The 18,001-nt window shown below is 43.5% G+C and overlaps 1 protein-coding gene across 1 annotated transcript; it reads right to left on the bottom strand.

Moving 5' to 3' along the window:
* Window positions 1–862: 862 nt before the first annotated feature.
* Window positions 863–17,565, bottom strand: LOC126354474 (uncharacterized). Its single transcript, XM_050004178.1, has 3 exons — window positions 16,794–17,565; window positions 9,471–9,910; window positions 863–2,157 (listed from the first exon to the last, which is right to left on the bottom strand). Exons 1-2 carry the CDS (start codon window positions 17,428–17,430, stop codon window positions 9,504–9,506), a joined length of 1,044 nt encoding a protein of 347 aa, XP_049860135.1. The 5' UTR covers window positions 17,431–17,565; the 3' UTR covers window positions 863–2,157; window positions 9,471–9,503.
* Window positions 17,566–18,001: the final 436 nt, after the last annotated feature.

Genomic DNA, 18,001 nt, shown 5'->3' with positions numbered 1-18,001 from the left:
TTTCCAAATTTTTGTTCACCTTCTGTATGCCTCAAGGCATTACTAGCTACAATTTAATCGGAGCCATTTGCAGAGGGCTTCGATATTTCGTCTGGACTCTCTCCAACATACTTTTACATCTACGTCTACATGATTTGTCTTCAATTCAGACATATGTGTTTGGCAGAGGGTTCCCAAGATCGCCTTTAGACAGTTTCCTTATCGTTCCAGAAATGGAAAATCAAATCTTTCCGTATTGGCTCTGACTTCTCTAATTTTATCGCGATGGTCATCTCATCCTCAGCAGATAGGATACAACAAATTTTGGCATACGGAGGGGAAATTTTGAGTTGTAGTCAAGACTGCGAAAATCAGACTTCTAAATTGTGTTTCTTATAATTTAAATTTTACACATACTGACATGAAGAAGAAGGTGCTGCTTCATTAAATTATAACTTTCATATCCACACGAAATATTTAAATCTCTGGCTAAGGAAAGACGGGTTACCTGACGCACCTAAAACGTAGACAGTACTCACCTGAACCATTGCTTTAAGCTGTGCTTCTCGAAGTGTCACATAGCGATAACTTTTTTGCGGAAATAATTGTAATTAATTAATTTAGAAAAAATGTGTCTAAACCGTCAATTGTAATTCTGCAGTGCACAATTAAATCGATCTGTTTGTACTGTTCCAGCGCATTCTGAATATTAGTCTTACATTTGAAGTCGGTGTATACTTTTTATATTCTCTCACGCACAACTTCTTTCCAAGCGTTTTGATTGACACACGTGTTGCTTCTGCGGAGAATGTGGTTGTCAGGGATTGTGTCTAATAACTGATGCTTACGAAAGCGGAAGTACAACCGAATAGTTTACACCTCATTTTATATTTTATATGAAAAATTATTTTATTGCAAACAATAACAATACAATTGAACATAAATATTATGTTTACTCGTCACTTTGTCAATACATAAGTTCTATTTCGTTGTCTAAGCGTAGGACGTCTTAATACAATGCAAAGTCTTTGGTCTGTAAAGGTAGAACCGTTCCGTAGTCTGTTCAGTTCAAAATGCCATGTACTAGGTTTCTTTACGGGTGCACACTATTGTGCACATTATTTGATTTGTAGAAGAGGTTCGTTGACTCCCATGGAGAAAAGGGGTGGTGCCATGTTGAGCAGTTGGATATTAGTGACTTTTGTAAATGTGGGGAAATGTTACGTTGTTATTAACTCGTTATTGTCAGTCATGTGTAGCGCAGGGTAGCGTCTGTTACGGGTTTCTAAGCTGTACGAAAAATCTTTGGTCTTTGTTAAGGTCATGGTAGCAGTTCGGTAGGTTCGGGAGCACAGGTGATGACTGTTAGCGTGGACGTCTTTGTGGTGTCGTTACTGGCTCGTCTACTATATATCGTCGTCAGTGATTATTGTTCCGTTACATTGTTAATAGTTTAAAGACGTTTGTAATTTAATACACTGTCAGGATGAAGATCGTCATGCAGTTAAAAGAGAAAACGTCGATGCTGTGAAAGTGTTTCAATAAATCTGTTTCCAAACGAGATTTTTTTCCCGTTTTCAGAAAAGTTGAAAGTCGTTAGTGTTTTGTTCAGAGGTTCAAAGTCTTCATTCAGTCGGTAAGTCGTCAACTGTAGCAAGGAGCAATATGCAATCAGCTGTAGCAGGTATACCATTTGTAGCAGTGCGTTGTCATCGAAAGATGCAGGAGTCTGTTGTCTTATTGTCGTCCAGTGGTTCATGCAGTAATTCGCGTAAACAAGTTGCAGTGTGTCGCGTCCCGAGTGGGTGTGAAGTCACTTGTCTTACAAATGAATATTAAATATGAATATGAATATATGAACGCTACAAAAAGCGTAAACATTAAATACGACAAAACAGCATAACCACTCATAGACATACACATCTGAGCATAAATACAACACTTCGTATAAAAAAAAAGAGGACAACCAAAACTGAATAATAAATAAGATGAGAAATATGTTAACTTGCACAATAAATTAGGTTTTCCTTGCACTGAGTATTGCGGTACTGTTGCTGTGGCGCGCGTTCTCGGCGGAAGCACCGCGAGTTTGGCAGTAAAGGAGCGAGCGAAGAACGTAGGCGGTGCATCTGCCTGCGTCTGCTGCTGCTGCTGCGCCGCCGGCGATGGCCCCGTCGTCTGCGAACAGGTGGAGAACGTTACAAAGTGGTGCACTTGGCACGATGTGCACAAAATTAACTCCGAAATATTTGCCATTGCGTCAACATTTTGATAGGTGCACATCTCATTGCTCATCAGGGAAAATACTCTATTAATCAGTCCTTAAATGAGCACCGTGTCCATTTTGGAGCTCTGCAGATAGTGTAGAACCGATATCAGGTGGTCATCTGACCCATTAACTTTGATGTAAGTTACGATAGTTCAAAAAATGGTTCAAATGGCTCTGAGCACTATGGGACTTAACATCTATGGTCATCAGTCCCCTGGAACTTAGAACTACTTAAACCTAACTAACCTAAGGACATCACACAACACCCAGCCATCACGAGGCAGAGAAAATCCCTAACCCCGCCGGGAATCGAACCCGGGAACCCGGCCGTGGGAAGCGAGAACGCTACCGCACGACCACGAGATGCGGGCGTTACGATAGTGAAGTGATATGTATGTACCAGTCGATTCTGTTGGAGAACCGTAGAGAAGGGCTCCATGTTTTTTAATTGCCTATGGCGCCACCTTGAATGAAATCGCTCGATTTATTGGTGTTCAATAAAGACTGTCCGACGTCTCTGCAAGAAATGACACTCGCAGCCATGTAACGCTGCGTTAGAATAGTGGCTGCAGAAACTTCCGAACAGAAAAGGACCCGAGACCAGTGTCACTCCTGCTTAACGACAGTCGGTTTCAAACTCGACAGGGACTTGCTGCCAGTGAATGCAGTTCCAAGGCCCATATCGACCTGTTCCTGAGCGATCATTGCAAAGAGAACTCGATGTTTTGGACATGTGCAATCGGATATGTCCCAAACATACAAACCTCACAGCGACGAATAAAGCTACGCGTCTCTATAGGCCAAAGAGCTTTACTAGATACATTTATTGTGGACCAATTAGCCGCGATTTTGCCTCTTTTCACAGCATGCAACGCGTCAACGGCACATACTGCCCAGTGAAGCCTTTAACTTGTCGTATGTTGAGGGCGTAGTTTGTTCCAGAGGTGTTTTTCGTATCATGCCTTGGGCTCATTCATTCAGGTTACTGTAAACATGGACCAACACGTTTATTTCAACATTCTTCGTAACTACATGCTGCCCTTTTTCCCAAGTCGTGATAAGTATGCTGCAGAATCTCCCATCATGCAAGACAACAGCCATATCTACCGGGCGATTACGTTCCTGATTCATTTTCACTTAGGTTTCTGTTGCACTACTGGCCCCTTGCAACACCTTACCTACGAGGTGTTAGGTGTAGCAACACCTGATATACAAGCTGTTAGTTGTATAAGTGCATATGTTTCTATTAGTGACTAGTAACGGTGAACAGGACAAAATTACATCAGCATTTGTGCCATTGGCGGACTAATAATTATAGATGTTACGAGTCGTATGCTTTTAGGTTGGTTAGTGTCTGCAAGCACTTGGGGCAAGAGCAGCCGTTAATGCTTGTTTTCCGCTAGAAAGCATGGACGCAAAACGATTAATCTACACTAAGAGGAGTTTTTCATTTAGCGGCCCAGGTAAAGCAATGCGGGAAATATCAGGTCGTAGAATTTGTGACGTGTTTGTGAGAAGACTATTTAAAGCAGAGATAAAACAAACAATACACTGACGTGTGTACATATTAAGGTACCACACATAAAAATATCTGCTCTTACATCTGTTACACCCTATACATCCCACACAAAATGTCAGAGACTATTTGCAAACGCGAGTAGAACACAGCAACAAACATCCCCTCAATTTTGTACGTCTATGGTAAACAATAACCAACAATTAGCTTATTTACTGTGGCGACTGACGACTGATATTGTACTTCACGTGATCCGATTTCAAACAAAGAAAGACAGTTATTGAGGAAATAATGCTATCAAGTCTGGGTAACACTATCAGTGTACTTGATGCAAGTCGTTAATCAGATCTGTGTTTGTACAGTGAAGTGATGTCGTTTCGAAATATAGAAACCCTGCAAAGTAAATGGAAAGCAACAGAATACACATTACAGACTCAAACAGCTTGGGAAAAGCAAACTAGGTAGAGAAACAAATCGTTTTTCACTTCAAACTAAAATGGAAATGCTTGGAACAAGAGAAAAATATCTAAGTTGCACCTAGGTTTGAATTCCAGTTTAAAAGTTAAGGCTGTTCTTTAACTCGTTGATTAAATCACTTTAAAGTTTGTGAGGACAAATTGACATTCAAACTCTGACGTGGCCTCCTCCTGCAAGGAACTGTGATACTCATATCAACGTCCGAGCTCACGAACCCGTTACACTTTATTGATTTATTTTTAAGAAGAACAGTGGCTCTTCTTTTACGCCTTGTGCCTGCCTGAACTTTTGCTGTATATTGTCTGCGTTCCTTTAGAATCTATGAATCCACTGTACTGTTGCAAATCGGTTATTTCAGAACATAGATTTTTTAATTATTCTGATTCGGTTATGCGAATGATGGAGAATGAATATACTCTAATCTGTTGGAACAAATGAACAGAGGAAATCAGTGTTTTTGAAAACACTAAACACTCTTTAAATGTGTTTCTGACGCAAGCCTTCACGGAAAGCAATGAAAATCTAAACACTCGAGCAGCTACAAGTACGTTAGTTAATTGCACGGATCCCATGAATGTAGTGAGACACAAGATGGCGCGACTTCGACACTGTCGTTATGATGCTGTAGAAGATTCCTGGCGCTCAGATCACTTTTCTTATTAAATGTAAGGTGGTTCTCAAAATGCTTAGGAAGTGTGCTTTCAAGGACTTGCGTGTAAATAATACGCAAACGCAGCAAAATCGGTCTCCATTACAATCGAGGCTCACAATATATTTTTCATTTTGTGAAGCTGAAGGAACGTAGTATTCATCAAGGCAGATAGCTCTGTTAAGTTATTCGTTCTGTGTGGTACATCGTAGATTTCCTTTGGCTCCAAAGCATGTAGGAATGTGATCTGTGTCTGACTAGTCGTTTCTGACTTGCGATGTTAGGCAATGATCACTTTCTTCGCAAACTGAAAGCACGTCTATCTTACAGATTGCTACAGACAGTCTCTGACTACTGAATACAGCTACTTCGCAGAGCAAGCTGTCAATCAGAAAACAAGCGAAGCTGTTGCACCCCCGTGCAACACTGCGAAGGGTTACAGATAAATGATGGTGGAGAAAATGTACCCGTCTATGTGCAGAAGGAATATATCAATTTGTAATCTATTGTTTATCCAAACTTCTTGTTACAAGGCTCACACTCTACTCCTTGCTGCTCTAGCTATCGGAACAGTCCTGTATGAACTTCCAGATGTTTGGCTGGCCGATAACATTCACAGTGGCAGTTTTTAGATTTCCGTGATAGTTTAATTATTGCGTTGAAACAACTTGTAAGGGGCTCGAAGTTGAGGTCCCTTAACGATGGGAACAACTTTCTCATGCGATGTTCAAATGGCTCTGAGCACTATGGGACTTAACATCTATGGTCATCAGTCCCCTAGAACTTAGAACTACTTAAACCTAACTAACCTAAGGACATCACACAACACCCAGTCATTACGAGGCAGAGAAAATCCCTGACCCCGCCGGGAATCGAACCCGGGAACCCGGGCGCGGGAAGTGAGAACGCTACCGCACGACCACGAGCTGCGGACATGCGATGTAACACTCCGGTTTTCAAAAGATTTCTAACACAGCCTTCAGTTCTTAAGCAATTAATGAAACAAAGAAAAGTAATTTAGAATTAGTACTTAAATTCTATTTCTTTTCGTTAATTCCTTCTTGGGGCCTTTGTCCCGCGTCACGCGGGGTCGGATGAGTTACTATTGATTTGGCAGTGTTTGTTGCAGAGGGCGGCCAGATGCCCTTCGTGCCGTCACCCCAAGCCCCTCAGGATGGAAAGAGTATACCCCCGCTGTCTTCGTCTAGTGTAAGCCATGGAACAGAGCGAACGTTTTCAAATGTCTGCGAGTCGTGTAACTGAGGCGGAACGTGGAGACCAGACCGGTATTCTTCTCCCAGGATGTGGAAAACAGACTAAAAACCACATCCGCCTGGCGGATTGGAGCTGGGCCGGCGCGCCTCTCGAGGCCAGGAAGCAGCGCATTAGCGCTCTCGCCTACCCTAGCAAATTACTTCAATTTAATTTCCCTTTAGCTTTAATTTCATAACGTTTAATATTTCACCGTTAAATCTTTTTCTTTCGAAACAAAAGTTGGTTTCATATTAACTGGGACTAGTGAAAAGAGGGAACCCTGTGCCTCAATAGAAGAAGATAATATGTAGCTCCCCGAGACATTGGGTTTGTTTATTACCATTTCCACATCAGAAATAACTAAATCCAAATTAGTTAACTTTCCTGGAAAATCTTAAATTTTTTTTTTAAATTATGACTTTATTTTTTATTTTAGCTCTGTGTAGATTTTTAGATCATTAGATATTATATGGACAAGCACCGTTATTGTCTGCAAATTCCACATACTTTTCTGGAGGAGGGATACAGTAACAACTAGCAATCCACTCTACCTTGTAAATTCATGTGTTTAGGTCTGCTTACCGTTAATACATAGTCTCCTCTTTGCACATTTGTTAGTAAAGTAGAGGGGAGGGATGTATGTGCTGCATCTGTAAACTCCCTCTGTACATAGTTTGGTCGTTTTATAATGGTAAATTTTCGTTCTATTCACATATTGGTGTGAATCTTGTAGAGGGTATTAAAACCAAAATCCTAACTTAATGCTGTCGTTGCTTCAAATAATCTGTTGGTACGAAGTGACAAAGGCTCAGCGAATGACGTTTTAACTGATGAAAAGTTAAGTGCTGTTACACATTTCTAATGAAACATTCACCTGTGTTTTTCCTTCCATTCGACATACTGAGCTGAGAGGGATGATTTACGTATTTAATTTTTATTCATGGATGTATTCCTAGCAGTGCTCAATCTCAAAACTGGATGGATTATCATTACTAGCTTCTATGGCACAGGTACTAATCTGAAAAAAGACAATTAAACGGACATATCTTGTTCTTCTAACTTGAAGCATAGTCGGAATGTCAACACTTCTTCTTGGCTTAAAAAATTTAAAAGTATTTTCGCTACAGATGATGACTTACTGAAGCAATTAAAGGCAGTCTCCGAGTTCGTCCAAAATCTACTTAGCATCCCTAGAGATGGCAAACAATTTACAACTCTTGAGCAACTAGCAAGTCCACAATTTACAGTGATAAATCTTTTTAATAACAGAACAACGCTAATAATCAAATAATAAAACGAAAATGTTAATGTAATCCTTCGTTTGTCTTTATGCAGTATACGTAACTATTCAGGTTTTTAAGTCAGAAAAATAATTTTAGAAACAACAAGACGTAAAGGAAGATTACTAGAAAAACAAATCATAAGACGGCTCTGTGACAATCAAACAGTGACATGAATTCATTATCGGTCGCCAGTTTCTGTACAACTCTACGATGGTACGGCTGGTTTGAACGTGCTGATATGTCAGAGGGGTTTTTAAATATTCAGCTAGGTTTTAGTACTTCGAATGTACCACACAAAATCTTTAACGAGTAAGTCAAATGAGAAAGAAACAGAAATAAGCAAAAAAATTATAAGGAATTTTATCGTTTGTGTAGTTTCATGTTAATGTAAATAGAAAAGGAAGAACCTATCTCCTCCACCGCTAACAAAAAGAAGTCATTGTGTAAAGGGCGGTATACTTTCCAATGGAGTTCACATTATGAAGAGATGCATACACGCATTCGCACATGGAAATCGAATCCAAATAACCATTTCTAAACGACATGTCAGAAAGCAAAGTTAATTACAAGAGAAGACTAAGAAATACTTCGCTCCTGTCACCTTCGTTACGTTTAAGAGAGAGTGCCAGTTTCAAATGCATTAAGACTCATTGAAAAGATAAATGAAATTGTCTTAGGTGGGTCAGGCAGGTAAATAAATTTGCTGATAACTATTACCAAAAGAATGAACTGCAGCTACGAACACGGGCTCTGACGGTTATTTTCCGAAGGAAAACATGGCGGAATGTTGAGCTCGTCGCTACTTACATACTTCGTTCAGGCACTACTACTATACTTACTGAGCGTCCCAACGCCAAACAACAAATAATAATTTGTTCCGCCAATACGGTGAAGTGCAAGAGGAGCAGCATACAGCACAGCAGAAATGTCAGCGATTCCTCAGTACCTAAGGAATGCAGCTTATCTACTGGTGGACAAATGCTTAAGAAAGCTGCCCTAGCAACGACTGTCTATTTTTAATAGCTGTTTAGATTCTCCTTACTAAGAGCTACCTAACTGTGGTGAGTTACCACTCTTCAGAAACTGTATTACATAAATTTTCTGGGTTATTATAGAATAATAATAAGATGATGGTGATGTGATGTGATGTATATTCTTTTTATTATGAGAATTATGTGTTGGGAGCTCCAGGTAATTGTGAGTAGGGAGTGGGATGTGGGAAGTTCTGGAGAGGATGCTATGTGGAAAATAGTGTGCGATGTTTATGTGGGAAGAAGCCGACAGATGGGGTGCAGGTGTTCGTGGAATGCCCACTGGGGCAGGAAAGAGTGGCATGGAGCCTTCATTTGGGTGGAATGGGTAGATTAGGCTATGGCTGGAAAGAATCGTAGATATTTTGGGATAAGTTCATGTCTGCGGAGCGAGGGATACTGAATTTATGTTGAGACGAGTTGATACAGGAGCAACAAACAACCATCTTACATGCCATCGTGCCATTTGGAGTTCGTAAAGAAGGTGTTGATCAACAGTCTCAGAAAAAGTAGGATTGGTTGTGTGAGTATGTGGTGATTACACTGAGGGCAAAATAGAATGTGAAACTTTGGACATTTGGTGTAGGGTGTGCGGACTTTCGAAATTGTGGATGTTTTGGAGGGTTTTGAAAACAAATAAGTGTCCGGCTGTAAGAGAGGGGGTTGGAGAGTAGGTGGGGTGAATTGGGTATGAACTAAGTGGATTGGGACAGTGAGTTGAAGATTCTGTGAAAGGGGCTGGGTCTTGCACTTATAGTAGTATGTTGAATTCATCGATTTTAAATTGGAAACAGGCTGGCGAGGTTTACGCTGTTTTGAGTGGTGAACAAAGAACTGGAGGCAGCACGTGGGGATCGTCTTCGAAATTACGGTTAACTATCCCGTGCAAGCAAAGCGAGAGAGGAGAGCATGTACATGTAAATGTAGAGGACCTTTTTCTCTGCGGATAATTTCCAAAAAAGTATCTGCGGGCCCTGAGTCTGGAGCTTAGCGAGTAGGAGTATGCACCAACCTCGAGCAGCAGACGCGCCGGCCGCAGGCCGCCCTACTGCTGAGCCGCCTGCTGAGGCGCGTACGCGCGGTACGCCATCTGGTGGGCGTCCTCGAGGCTGCGCCCCCAGCCGCCGTGTCCGCCGCTGCCGCTGCTGGCGTAGCCGCCGCCGATGTCGCCGCCGCCGTAGCCGCCGCCGCCGCCCACCGCCGAGTACTCGTGACCGCTGACGTGCGACGACGTGTGGTGCGGGTGCGCCACGATTTCGTACGTGACAGTCTTCTGCTGCTGCGACAGCAGCTTCTTGAGGCCGATGATGGCCGCTAGCAGCAGCGCGATCTTGCCGATGAGCAGCGCCTTGCCGGCGATGAGGGCGATGGCCCCCAGGGCGAGGGCCACGAGCGCCGCGCCCTTCACCTTCAGCGCCAGCAGCAGCGGCAGCAGGATCTTGGCCGCTTTCTCTGCAACGAGCAACGTGACCGCGCCGGTTCCAGGTTAGTGGCTCTGCGCCGCCGATCATATCGCGGATATCGTGACGTGCAAATGAAATGTGAACAGAATAAACTACTTTCCCAGCGTAAGCGGCGGAACTGCCGCTGTGACCGATTCGATGTTCTCTGCCAGCTGCAGGCTGGCTAAGCTTGTTCAGGAAACTTTTGATCTTACTTCCACTTCAGAACACTGTCAAGGAAACTGTGCACAACATCTGAGTCAGTGCTTGAACATAAATGCTTATCCTAACCAAACCTGCTATTGGCGTTGTAGTATTTGATCATGAACGGCACCTCTGCTATTTCAACAATACGTTACACGTGTCAGTCGTGGACGGAACAATAATCTGTCTAATTGTAAGCGCATTATTTCGGATGTCAGTGAATTCGACCGTCGGCAAATTGTTGTTGCTCCGTAAGCAACACAGTGGAAGCATCTGGTGATTCAAGATGCAGCCTATAGGCGATTTATACCGCATGCAGGGAAGGTTGAAAAGCATCAGACACTACGTTCCACCGCGGACCAACGGGTCTGTTGAATGACTGTGACAGACGATAATGGAAGAAGACAGCTACAAACATCATACAGAACTAAATGTCGCACTCACTAACCCTGTTATCATAAAAACACCGCAAATGGTGCTCCACCTGCAGGGTATTGTATTGCGGGCTGGAATTCCAAAACTAACTTCTGGTCGAGTTTACGTCCCAAGAGTGAAACATAGCGGGGATTCGGTGAAGATTTGGGCAGCTGTATTGTGGTATTCCACGAACCACATGGTCACTCAGCAAGCTCTCATTGCTGCCAACGACTATTTGACGATTTTGGGTGATCTGGTCCATCTCGTGGTACAATATTTCTTCCCCAATTGTGGTGCTCTAATCCAAGAGGACATGGGCGCTGTTCATACAGCTCACATCTTCAGGACTGGTCTTATGAGCACGAGGTTGAATTGTCACGTCTCTTCTGGTATTTTAGAAAAGGGGGCGTAATTGCTACAGACCTCCATAATCGTTACCCCAACCTGACACTATATAGCAGGAAGAATGTTATACGACTTCTTGTAAAACCATGAAAAACAACAAAGGAAGTTTTTACTTGGGACTTAATGAAAATTGACTTCGTTCTTGCCTGAAACATGAATTCACGAAGCCAATGAGATACCGAGAACATTCAGTGGCTGTTCTTACTTCGTATACGTTATGAGGCAATCAGTCTAAGACTCTGGTAATTGCAGTTATCACTTGTCAGAAATCGGAGGACAAGTATTGCTGGGTTTCAACAGTCCGCTCTGATATGAGACGCGAAAGCCTATAAAACCACTGAGAAGTAATATTGGATCTTTTTGTCTTTTATAGATTCATTTATAAGTTTTGAGCGAATATTGGACGTGTAAAGACTCTGGGAAACTCAAAGATTCGGTAATGCGGGATAAATCAAATGTATCTGGTAGCAGTCTACATAAACGAAGATACGAACAGCGAGAAGAAATTGAAACGGAAATTGTTTGCACTTTCTGGCTCATACAGAAGACTGCTTCACCATTTTTCTTCTACCGTATCGCTAAGATCTGTCTTCAACGTCCTCCGATGTAGCTAACACCGCACATTATAATTCGCGTATTCGTAGGAATACAAGTCCCGTTTATGGTGAACTGTCTCTCTACCTCGTAGCACCTCACACAGTGCGTAACACTTCGTCTGCTGCAGTGGAAACCTTGCAGTATTTGTGGATCCACTGTTTAACCAAAAATGTCGATTCAATAATAACAGTTAGATAACATACCGTTCTATCAACCGGAGGCTGAGAAGATGAATGTCAGTTCTAAGTGACAGTTAAGGAGTTCATACTAGGCCACCGGCTGTGGCAAAATTGGTTCGTTCCTTACAATGTATACTATTGAAAACAGCGTAGTTTCTTCTGAAATGTATAGTTTAATGTCACTATCATGTTGGTTAATGTTTTTCAGAGTGACCTCTAATCGGGTGTCTGCTTCGCGTTGTGTCAACGTACCTACGCATTTAGTGTTCTCTTTATCTATCAATTTCGATTATTAGTAGTGTGAAACAGCACCGCCTGTTGTCCGTGAGAAAACGTTTTGTCTCTCGCGAAATACTGTGGCTCAAGAAGTGGGCGACTGTTTCGTACAACGTTCGTTGTGAGTACGTAGGCTGTCTGTGAGGCTGCTGTAACCAAATGCGTTATTACTCATAAACCTAGTAGGCCAACGGTTAATCCTTGCAAACTGTTACACTCTTCATGCCATGCGAGACTTACAATCCGTTACAGCTGTCGTCTTGCATACTAATGGAAAACAGTGACTCAGGACAGTCATGTCTTCGTTCACAGTGGGTCATCAGGAGTGAAGTGGAAGTCGTCAAACTTTTTTCAAGCGTGTATATTTGTGCTACGGAAATTATATTCTTCAGTTGGCCCTATAACGGTGTTCCCTTTCAAGAATCAAATAAACAGAGAATCAAATAGCTTTCGTCATCATCATCCTAAGATCTACCGTAAGTTTGTTGTTTTGGCTTGCAGTATATTCTGCCAATAATGTTTCTTTTCTTTCCTACCTAAGACCTGGTTCGCGAGACTTTTAAAAGTGTAGATGCACATACGTTATCAGACAACTCCACATTTTTCTCTCTCTGTTCCGTCTGTACTCAGTTAAACAATTTTTGCGCATGGCCTTATTTATAATATGTGATAATATACCTTTTACCAGGGATGAAGAGTGTGCCACTGCAGCGTGAATCGAACGATAAACGTAAATTACTGCACTCATCGGTGAACTTAAGCCGTCTCCAGCTCACCTTGTCTTTTTATAAGAGTGGGACGTTTTCTGAGAACTCAGAGCACGATGGTTGCTACAAAACGCCATTTTAGCCTGTAAGTCGAAACTGAATGTGTATATATTTTGATTTCCTCTATCTATGAGAGCCTGGATGTTATCTAAACGTTTGACAGTGCCTACGAGAGTCACTATATGTTTCTAGGATTAAAGGACATACGACGGTAGGTGTTTGTTCTCCGGCAATAAACCAGAGATTCATCATCCGGAGAACCCGAAATACACACCTCCAAGCGATATTTCGTAAGTTACCGCGAAAGTATCGGTGATTGCATTGCATCGTGTGACGTAGTGACTCTTACAGTCTGGCAAGCATAAGGACGATAGAAGTTCACTCTATGCTTTAGTTTGCTCTCACCGGCACCGTCGTTATACAATGGCCAGGGCAAAGAAAGGCTTTCTCCCGCCGAGTGAATGGACAGCAGTCGCTGAAGCACATCCCATTATGAGGATGGCTTTTCATTGCTATAATACGTCTAGAGAACGAAAACGACAGTCTGTTACGCCATCAGGGTTTCTTGTTGGCACTTTTGTGCGCTGCCAGTGACCTCCTGAAGCTTTCTCCAATATAAACTCTTTCTCTACCTGTTGCTAAATGTTAAATTTTGCTCTACAATGGAAATCGGCATTTAGTGGTGTAATGATCAAGCAGCTAATTTCCTTCGAATCATTTCGTGATGGCCACTATGGGCGTCAGAAAGTGACAGATATCTGTTGCGCAACATGAGTCCGTTTGTTATTGCGATCATTTGTTCTAGTCAGTAGGAGGCGGAAAATGTCCTTTGGCACCAAATGAATATTTTGCCTCGTGGCACTTTGTTTGTCACGCCTAGAACCATTTTTCGCTTTTATCCGAAGATCCGACGTGTATCGCGGCTCGTCGTAGCGTTGATAACATCAAAACATAGTTCGAAAGAGTTTTTGACAACGAACCTTTTTACATCTAGTGTGATAATGACATACCGAAGCGTTGTTTTTCGAGTGTTACAGCTGTATACAGAATTGTTTTCAGCGGTAATGCAGCAATATTATGCTGTTTCCTCTGTGATTCTTCCAGCCCTGGTTTCAGCTACAGTTCGTAGAGCTTCTACGAAGGCAAGAGGCTCGCCTGCATTTGGTATTATCTATGCAGCTTCAGGCGAATGCCGATACAGTTTCTTAACTGCATCTACAGCTATCGCTTTTAGTCTCTGCAAACGGATTCTCCGCACATTTTCTACTGAGCTCGTTATCTGTAGGATGTTAAATCTTAGTTTAACGTAAAGTTTCTTTATTCAGACTGCATCAGCTTGTAGAGAAGAGCCTGTGCTTCCTAACCTTCGATGAAACAAGAGGGTGAACATCTGCTAACAGCAGACTGGTAGTTGTCTGGCAAGGATTGAATCACGTGTTACCGTTCTGTACTACGTTGCATTAAAGACTCTAACACGCATTCCAAGCACTGGAAAGTGCGCATGAGGTTAAGACACAGGACGGACCGAATCGGGTTCATATCCTCGTCCGACTATCCAGATTCAGCTATTCCGTCGTTCCCCCTTAACTGCTGGTAAAGAAAATCGGGAAGTTACGTTACAAAAGGCCACAAACTACTCCCTGCTCAACTCTCTTAATTCGCAAATGGTTTTCTGTCTACTATGACGCTGAAATGACGTTAACTCGCATGCGTCTAAAGTCACACAGCACAGCTCCGAGGTACAAGTCTTTTGCACAACTAAGAATGCGGTGCCTGTAACGCTGCAGTTGGATAACGTACAAGTTTGAAGCGCCTATGTATTGCTGTGAATGCCCTCAAGACAAGTCACGAAGACCTTCTAGAGGCGAAGCGAGTGCGCGACGCACCTAAATGACGCCCTGGAAATCGGCCAATAGCCGAGAGCTGGCGTCATTACAGGCGCGCTGGCCGGAATGCGTTGAGCGTGGAGGGAAGTAAAACAGGTTTCGACCATAAAGTACAGACCGGGCTGGCCTGCGAGCGGCAAGTAGGCCGCCCCTCCGCTGTCCGGCTCACCTACTTGTCCGGGGTCAGCACCTCCATCCCTATCTGACCCGCCGCCACCGGACGGGAAGCCGCGGACACGCCAGATACCACGCTTTCTCCGCGAGTTGTTATCACCACGAGGCGTGGCCAGGGAGCGGTTTGTGTCGGGAGCAGCCGCGATGGGCTCTGTCAACCTTGGACCTGACTGGGAGCACGAAAGTTGAGTCTGAAGGGTGTATCTTTTTTGTTGTTAAATCGCCTCAGGACCCTCTTCAGATATCTTCTTCAGCGGTCCTCATTCGGTCCTGCTGGGGTCTATTTCAGTACTCTTCCGTTATCTCCACTTGCCTGTGAACGTCGATAACTGAACAAGACGTTTGAAGACGAACACGACGGGGTCCAACAGCCCATAAAATTTACCTTCGCTGACTACGGCCACGAGAGTTATACAAATTTTAATGTACTGTTCTTAACGATAAAATACTTCAATGGACCGAAATTCTGTTCTATATTACCTTCTGAAATACCTGTAAAGAACATCCAAATTATTCATCAGCTATATTTTTTATGAAATGTAGTTATCTCTCACGTTTAATTCGATAAGTAGATCATACTATGAAATTTCTTAGAGAAAAATGGAAAATGAGTGAAGTACCGATATTGGAACAAGAATCCCGACTTTTGGGGATGGTTTTCTCAAGCAAATGAGTAATCTCGACACATTTCATTGACTACATGTAGATCAGGTTAAAAAAAAAAATGTACCTACTGAAATTGTTAACAGTTTTCAAAGCTAAGTTGTCAAAAACTATTGTTGCTATCACAAGTTTTAATTTAGCGAACATCGTTCCATAAACATATTTAACCCTAGATTACTAAACCCTCGTAATATTTACGATTGCAGTTGGTACTATTCGTGGTGCTAACCAATCTGAAAATGTCACTATATGACGGAAAACAGGACATTTTGTACTTATTTTGTAAGTGACATACCATTAGAGACCCTATAATTGTAATTAACTAGTGCATAAACTATAAATGACTTCCTTTGAATAAAATGTGGTTGAATTTACAGTGGTTTAGTAAGAATGTAATATTTTCTCCCCCCACCCCTCACCTGCATTTTAGTATAATAGAGTTAAAAGAGATAATTATTAGAATAAAAACTGAATTATTATTTGGAAAATGCTGCAAAATATAGTAAGAGGTTATAAGTTGACCAGAGTCTGTTATATGTGTTATATAAGTTTTCTTATGTGATGCCCTTAAACGTGCACTAATTACGTTTGCTTTGAGTCACAGTTACTAGACAAAATTAACGCTTTCAAGTATTTGAGAGCCAAGAAGTGGTTATTAATGATTTACTGTTTCTAAAGAACCTGTTTGATTATTAATAAAGATACAACAGTCATTCGAAACAAAATCTTGTAAGTATTAAGGCACATTTTACAGAATTAAGGGCTAAACATTATTTGAAATGAAAAGAATGCTTATTAGTGGTCTTAAACTGCTAGATACATTCTAAAGACAACGAGCGATAGCGAAACGGTGACCGAAATGAGGAAAGTTCAACATGTTACTGATATACAATACTGAGAGTTATAACCGGCTTGCTCTTTCTGGAGAACTAGGGAAGGGTGTTTGTGAAATGAGTATCTTAGTAACCACTCAGTGCAGCTGATGTGATGTTATTAAACATGTGAGCAAAGTTAAAAACACAGAGAAACATGGAGATAAGATATTGTGGGCTATTAGGTCGCGTCGCATTTCTTCTAAACGGTCGACGTTTCGACCCCTCTGCTGGTATCATCTTCAGGATCTTGTGATGTTCACCGTTGATTGAATGATATTCAGAAGAAGACCCCAGCAGAGAGGTCTAAATGTCGATCGTTTAGAAGAAATATGAACGGCCTAACAACCAAGAAGATTTTAACTTTAGTGAAAATGGTTACTAAAGCCTGCAGACGTACACTGAGAAGTATAATGATGGTAAGAAACATATAATAGGGCGTGATGTACTCACTCTTCTTTCCTCTGCCCTCGGCGTCACCAGCGGCAGAAGCTGCGGCATTGTCGTCCTCGGAAGTGAGACCCAAACCCTCGGCGACGTCTCCGAGCGCGCGTCCTGCTGACGTGACAGCGTTCACGACATCGTTGCCGTTCAAGTCGATCTTGAGCGTGTGTGTGCGCAGGAAGCGGTCAACACGGCTGACCAGCATCGACTCGACGTCGGTGGACTGCGAGTCGGCGGCTTCCTGGTCGAGGGCGCGCGGGCCGCCGTCGCCGACGCCCGGGGACTTAACGACGGTGACGCCCTCCGTCAGGCTGAACGAGTCCTTGGAAGCGAGCACCTTGTCCACGAACGAGAACAGCTTGTACTTGACGCACGACACTGAGTCCTTGCGCAGGCAGTCGTTGTAGATGGCGTCCATGAGGCTGTCGCCCGTCTGGATGGAGTTCCTACTATGCTGGCCCAGGCCTCTGCCGGTGCCGACGTCGGGCGTCGCGACGGCAGGCGACGCCGCCGGCTCCTGCTGCTGCTGCTGTTGAGCAACCGGAGGCTGCACTTGAGGCTGCGGAGCCGCTATAGCTGGCAAGGCCGAAGACCGCACGAGGGCGGCGCTCGCAATGACGGCAAAGCACACGTTCCACCAGCCCATGGTTGCTCCTGCGGCGCGGGTCTGCTACAGTGGTACAACAACTGCTCTTGCTGCTGCTGCTGCTGTTGCTGGCTGCTGTCCGACTACCTCTCTCGACTCAGCGTGTGTCGTTGTGATTCATCCGGTCAGCGGTACCTGCGTCTTTATATAAAGCAGCTCTGGCGGCGGTGGAAGCGGGCAACGCATCCTCCGCCTAGAGCCGGCGCGCTCCCCCCTTCCCCTCTTCCCCTCCAGCGACGCCGCCCGGACAGCTTCCAGTGCCACAGCAGGAGAAAACTTCTGAGGCATGGTAATGACATGGGAAGTGCCGTCGAGTGGAGGGGGGAGGGGGGTCGAGGCCGGCTCGGCCGCAGGACACAGCGGAGACAGGAAAAGCGCTCCCTGGAGCAGGTGCGTACAGTATTTCCGAGTCGCCGGAGTGGTTTACTCTCCTCCCCGTTCCACTCCCTCTCCCACCACGACAATTCTGAACCTGTCGGTGCGCTGCGGCTCGTGTTTGATCACTTTGCCCACACAGCGTTTCCATTCAGACCAATTACCTCCCCCCACTCTCTCTTGCTGGAACTCTCGT

Source organism: Schistocerca gregaria, chromosome 3 (genome assembly GCF_023897955.1).
Source record: "Schistocerca gregaria isolate iqSchGreg1 chromosome 3, iqSchGreg1.2, whole genome shotgun sequence".
In the NCBI taxonomy this organism is placed as follows: domain Eukaryota; kingdom Metazoa; phylum Arthropoda; class Insecta; order Orthoptera; family Acrididae; genus Schistocerca; species Schistocerca gregaria.
The sequence above is the reverse complement of the archived record's forward strand: the minus strand, read 5'-3'. Positions and strand labels throughout refer to the sequence as shown.